We start from the raw sequence: 5,963 nt of genomic DNA, 5'->3' as shown, positions 1-5,963 counted from the left end.
GTGGAGGTGAGGGAGTGTAAGAGATAAGTGGATTTTCGCGCAGATTTTTTAAATATTTATCAAATAATCATTCGTGGTTGGTGTGTGGCCAATGTTCACTCAATCGTTGACGACGCTGTGCTGGTGAACATGTGTTAACGGTTCTTGCACTTGAATGAAAAGTGCAGAAGGGTGATAACCATTTTTGAAAAATCCCCTGCCAGTTTTTACAATGCCCCTCATGAAATCAGTGAGATTAACTCTGTCACTCTCACAGTGTATTTGGAGACCATGTACAATTTGACTGCATCCTGCTGAGGGGTGGCTTCACATTTTATACCTCTTCTTTATTTCACGTTTCAATGTTATAACTGAGGAGATATAATCTTCGCAAAATTAATGAAAGCAGCGTGTGACCAAGAGCAATGTCAAGAAGTTGCAGCGTGTAACAGATTGACAGAGCGGGGCCATTCGATAGCCTGAGTGCCAATTACCCAGATTTTGCGTTGCTTCATTACATAATCGTGGAGCGCACCTTAATCATTGATTTGGAAAAAAGTATGTTGTGATGTGTTTGTTCGTAGGCCCGTGGCTAACTTGATCCCTTATATAAGACCATGGTCTCCCTCAGGGATTGGCTTGTGTATAAAACAGCAACTGTTTCTGTCTCGTGCCTTTGTGCCCAAACCAGACCCTCGCTTCCATCATTGTCTGGTTAATGCAGGAAATGAGAGGCTCGGCGGTTCCCGACGAATCAGCGATTTGCTATCCAATTCTTGCAATTGTTGGTGTTCCCGGTAAGCATCTATGAAGTGGATCACTATTTCAATGCCTTGCTGCTTTCTCTTTGTGCTCTCGATCTCCATATCTTCGTCCCTTGCTTTGCCATTTCATGGTTGTGGTTTATTGAGTAGATGTCTCTCACTTTTCCTTAGTTGCTTTAAAAATGTCAACGTTCCTGATATTCGAATGCTTCCTAAAAGCACATTTTCTCCACTGTGAGACCTCAGAATCCTATTCCTGAACTAAGAGTTGCCATCAGATCGATCAAGCCCGAGCCACTCTGCCGACAGATGTGAACACGCGTGTCGTGCCTGTCCGATATTTTCTTTTTCCTCACTCACGCACGGTAGAAAACTGTTCCTTGGTGGAAACTTGAACATAGCCCGGCCTCCGGGAAACTAGCGGTATCGGGTGCAACGCCAGCAGCGCTCCCCGAGCGATTTTACTCTTCTTTGAAGTCGAAGGGATATAAAATCGATCCTCACGTAAAAATTGCACCTTCTGTATCAGAACTTGAATCAAAGAAGTGGCTTGCTAACTATTTTAATGAACGGTATTCATTACCTTACAAAAACGAAAAAGCCTTCTGATCAGCAATGTGTCTCCCGAAAAATCATGGATAAATTCGTGAAGCTGCCACACGTGTGACAGATGAATGGACAATTTCGAGCAATGGGGAAGCGACTTGTGTGTTTTTTTCTCCACTGAGGCCAGTTAAACGAGTAGAGAGCAGTGAGTGAACTTGGCAACATGTTGTTGTGATTGACTCAGAACCGCACCCAGTGAGACTGGGAGGGATCGGTTCCAGTAACAGGTCTCCGACTTCACAATGCGAAAAATGCGCAATTCCAAGTGGGTGTGATCTAAGATCGCTGATTTATTTCTTTGTTAATTCTCCTGTTTTTGTTGCAATTTCTTACAGCGAACCTGATGTCAGTTGTAATTTTGTCCCGGGGAAAGTGCGGTCTCTCCAAAGGAATCACTCGTTACATGGCAGCCATGGCTATAGCAGATTTAATGGTCTGTATCTTCAATATAACTGTAGAAAGCATCTTTCGGTTTCATTTCACAGATTCATTCTTGAGCTATACTTACGCTTGTCGTTTGAGTGGCTTTATACAAGTAGTTAGTAGCCAACTCTCTGTCTGGTTCACAGTGTCATTCACCATTGACCGCTTCATAGCCATCTGTTGCCATAAACTGAAATCAAAATATTGCACCGAAAGAACTGCTACTGTGGTAATAACTGCGCAGTTTGTGCTCAGTGTATTGATGCATATCCCCATGTATTTCCGTTATGATCCCAACTATATTGTCGACGATATACTGTGGGGCTGCAGGACAGTAACGGGATATGTTTCTTCGCCTGAATGGACAGCTTACAAATGGATTAGCAGTTTCTCATCCCCAATACTTCCATACCCTGTGATGTTGCTGTTGAATTGTCTCACTGTCAGGCACATCTTAGTGGCCAGTAGAACTCGCAGAGCACTGAAGAGCCGCAGCAATGGGGAGACCAGCAGTGATCCCGAGATGAAGAACCGAAGAACATCCATCATTCTGCTCTTCGCTATCTCGGGGAGCTTTATTGTGTTGACGGCGCCAATTACCATAATACACCTTTCTGTTGGTGTCACCGAGATAATTTCATTCACCGGTTCAAACTCACTTTATTTGGCGATTAGAATCACCCTTCTGTTGATGTATTCCAGCTCCTGTATAAACACCTGCATTTATGCGTTGACCCAGAGGAGATTCCGGGAGGAGATGCAGAATATGGTGAAATACCCGTTTATTATCATTCTTACATTATGTAGGTAATCGAAATACTACAGGTAAAATAAACGCACTTTCCCGCTATCTAGCTTGTTGTTACTTGATCAGTTTGGCTGAGGCAGGTGTTCCACTCAATCTTTCTCATCCTTCCACATCACCAGTTCCTAACTTGCAATAGATGGCACTTATGCTGCTGTTGTGAAACACATCATGTTGATTTCACAACCTTTCTCCATTCTTCATTTTCAGATGAATATAGAGCCGACAAAGATCCCCATTGGAGCTTGACTAAATGCGCAAAATTGCCTTTGGCTCCCGTGGCTGAAGATATCAGATACACAATGGAATGTTTCCATCAGGTCCACATGTGTGAGGACATTAGGGCCTCATTGTGAATATATTTTCTGCTTTCAGTCTGTAAGGACATCAATGTGGTCATTGTGTGTAAAGATATCAGAAATACAGAAAGGTATCCTTCTGTTCCTTGTATGAGGATACAGGAAATGCAGTGATATGATATAAGAACATAAGAAATAGGAGCAGTAATAGGCCATTTGGCCCCTCGAGCCTGTGCCGCCATTCAATGAGATCATGGCTAATCTTATCATGGGCTCAGCTCTATATCCCTGCTGCTCCCCATAACATATTATCACTCAAAAATCTGTCTATCTATGCCTTAAATATATTTAATGACCCGGCCTCCATAGTTCTCTGGGGCATATAATTCCATAGATTTACAACCCTCTGAAAGAAGAAATTCCTCCTCATCTCAGTTTTAAATGGGCGGCTCCTTATTCTAAGACTATGTCCGCTAGTTTTAGTTCCCTTGTGAGTGGAAATATCCTCTCTGCATCCGCCTTGTCGAGCCCCCTCATTATATTATAATTTTCAATAAGATCACCTCTCATTCTTCTGAACTCCAATTAGTACAGGCCCAACCTACTAAACCTATCTTCATGAGTCAATCCCGTCATCTCTGGAATCCACCGACTGAACCTTCTCTGAACAGCCTCCAATGCAATAATATCTTTCCTTAAATACGGAGACCAAAAACTGTACGCAGTACTCCAGGTGTGGCATCACAAATACTCTGTACAGTTGTTGCAGGACTTCTCTGCTTTTATACTCTATCCCCCTTGCAATACAGGCCAACATTCCATTTGCCTTCCTGATTACTTGTTGTACCAGCATACTAACTTTTTGTGTTTCCTGCACAAGGACCCCCAGGTCTCTCTGTACGGAAGCAGTTTCCATTTTTTCACCATTTGCATTTTACTTTGCTTTTCTATTACTTCTGCGAAGATGGATAACCTCACATTTCCCCACTTTATACTCCATCAGCCAATTTCTTTGCCCACTCACTTAGCCTGTCTATATCCCTTTGCAGATTTTTGTGCACTCCTCACAATTTACTTTTCCACCCATCTTTGTATCACCAGGAACTTTGGCTACTTTACATTCAGTTGCTTCATCCAAGTCATGAATATAGATCATAAATAGTTGAGCTCCCAGCACCGATCCCTGCGGCACCTCACGAATTACTGTTTGCCAATCGGAAGATGGTACATTTATCCCTACTCTCTGTTTTCTGTTAGTTAACCAATCCTCTATCCATGCTAATATATTACCCCCAACATTGTGAGATTTTATCTTGTGCAGTAACCACTTATGTGGCACCTTATCGAATGCCTTCTGGAAATCCAAATACACCATATCCACTGGTTTCCCCTTATCCACCCTGCTCGTTACATTCTCAAAGAACTCCAGCAAATTTGTTAAACATGATTTCCCTTTCAGAAAACCAGGCTGACTCTGCTTGATCGAATCATGCTTTTCCAAATGTCCAACGGTCCAAATGGCTACTGCTTCCTTATTAATGGACTCCATCATTTTCCCAATGACAGATGTTAGGCTAACTGGTCGATCGTTCCTCCTTTTTTTCTGTATCCTTTTTTAAATAAGGGCGTTACATTCGCGGTTTTCCAATCTGCTGGGGCCATCCCAGAATCCAGGGAATTTTGGTGGATTACAACAAATGCATCCACTATCTCTGCAGCCACTTCTCTAGACCCAAGCATGTAAGGTATCATGTCCAGGGGACTTTTCTGTCTTTCGTCCCATCATTTTACTTGGTACTACTTTATTAGTGATAGTGATTAGATTTAGTTCCTCCCTACCTATAGCCCCTTGATTATCCACTATTTGGATTTTTTCGTGTCTTCTACCGTGATGACCGATATTTGTTCAATGTTTCTGCTATTTCCCTGTTCTACATTATTAATTCCCCAGTCTCATCCTCCAGCAGACAAACATTTACTTTACCCACCCTTTTCTTTTTTATATACCTGTAGAAACTCTTACTATCTGTTTTTATATTTCATGTGCTTTACTTTCATAATCTATCTTCCCGCTCTTAATCATTTTTTTGCTGGCTTTTAAACATTTCCCAATCCTATGGCCTCCCAATAGTCTTGGCCACATTGCATGCCTTTGTTTTCAATTTGATACCATCCCTTATTTCCTTAGTTAGCCACGGATGGTCATCCCTTCCGTTACAGTCTTTCCTTCTCGTTGGAATATATTTTTTTTGCAAGTAATGACATCTCTCCTCAATGTCTGCCACTTCTCATCAACTGTCCCATTCTTTAGTCGATTTTTCCAGTCCACTTTAGGAAACTCTGCCGTCACACATTTTGTAGTCTCCTTTATTTCAGCTAGGACAATGGTTTGGGAACCAACTTTCTCACCCTCCAACTGAGTTTGAAATTGAACAATGTTATGTTCACTCATTCCTCAAGGATCTTTTACTACGGGATCATTTATTAATCCTGCCTCAGTACACAGTAGCAGATCTAAGATAGCCTGCTTCCTGGTTGGTTCTGCAATGTACTGTTCAAGGAAACTATCTCAGATACACTCAATGAACTCCCCCTCAAGGCTACCCTGGCCAATTTGCTTTGTCCAAGATTAGATAGGCTGGGTTGATTTCTTTGGAACAGAGGAGGCTGAAGGGAGACCTAATTGAAGTGTATAAAATTATGAAGGACCAAGATAGTGTGGATAGGAAGGATGTATTTTGCTTAGCAGAGGGATCAATAACAAGGGGACATAAATTAAAGTAAGTGGTAGGGAGTTTAGATGGGATTTCAGGAGTATTTGTATCACCCAGAGGGTGGTGGGGGTCTGGGACTCACTGCCTGGAAGAGTGGTGGAGACAGAAACCCTCATTGCATTAAAAAAATTCTTGGATATGCACTTGAAGTGCTCTAACCTACAGGGCTCCGGACCAAGCGCTGGAAAGTGGAATTATGCAGGATAGCTCTTTATCGGTTGGCGCAGACACAATGGGTCGAATGGCCTCCTTTTGTGCTATAAATTTCGATGGGCTAGAACCTCCACTTATTTTGTCTGCTTAACGCCCATGT

At 42.4% G+C, this 5,963-nt stretch overlaps 1 protein-coding gene across 1 annotated transcript; it reads left to right on the top strand.

Moving 5' to 3' along the window:
• Positions 1–1,722: 1,722 nt before the first annotated feature.
• On the top strand, positions 1,723–2,583 carry LOC139230419 (arg8-vasotocin receptor-like). Its single transcript, XM_070862256.1, has one exon. The coding sequence runs from the start codon at positions 1,753–1,755 to the stop codon at positions 2,581–2,583; it is 831 nt and encodes a 276-aa protein (XP_070718357.1). The 5' UTR covers positions 1,723–1,752.
• The last annotated feature ends 3,380 nt before the right edge of the window (positions 2,584–5,963 follow it).

This window comes from Pristiophorus japonicus, chromosome 19 (assembly GCF_044704955.1).
Source record: "Pristiophorus japonicus isolate sPriJap1 chromosome 19, sPriJap1.hap1, whole genome shotgun sequence".
In the NCBI taxonomy this organism is placed as follows: Eukaryota; Metazoa; Chordata; class Chondrichthyes; family Pristiophoridae; genus Pristiophorus; species Pristiophorus japonicus.
Note: the sequence above shows the minus strand (reverse complement) of the source record. Positions and strands in the feature narration are given on the sequence as shown.

Coding starts and splice junctions, on each gene's coding strand:
- LOC139230419 (XM_070862256.1), top strand. CDS start 1,753: ATGGCAGCCATGGCTATAGCAGATTTAATGGTCTGTATCTTCAATATA.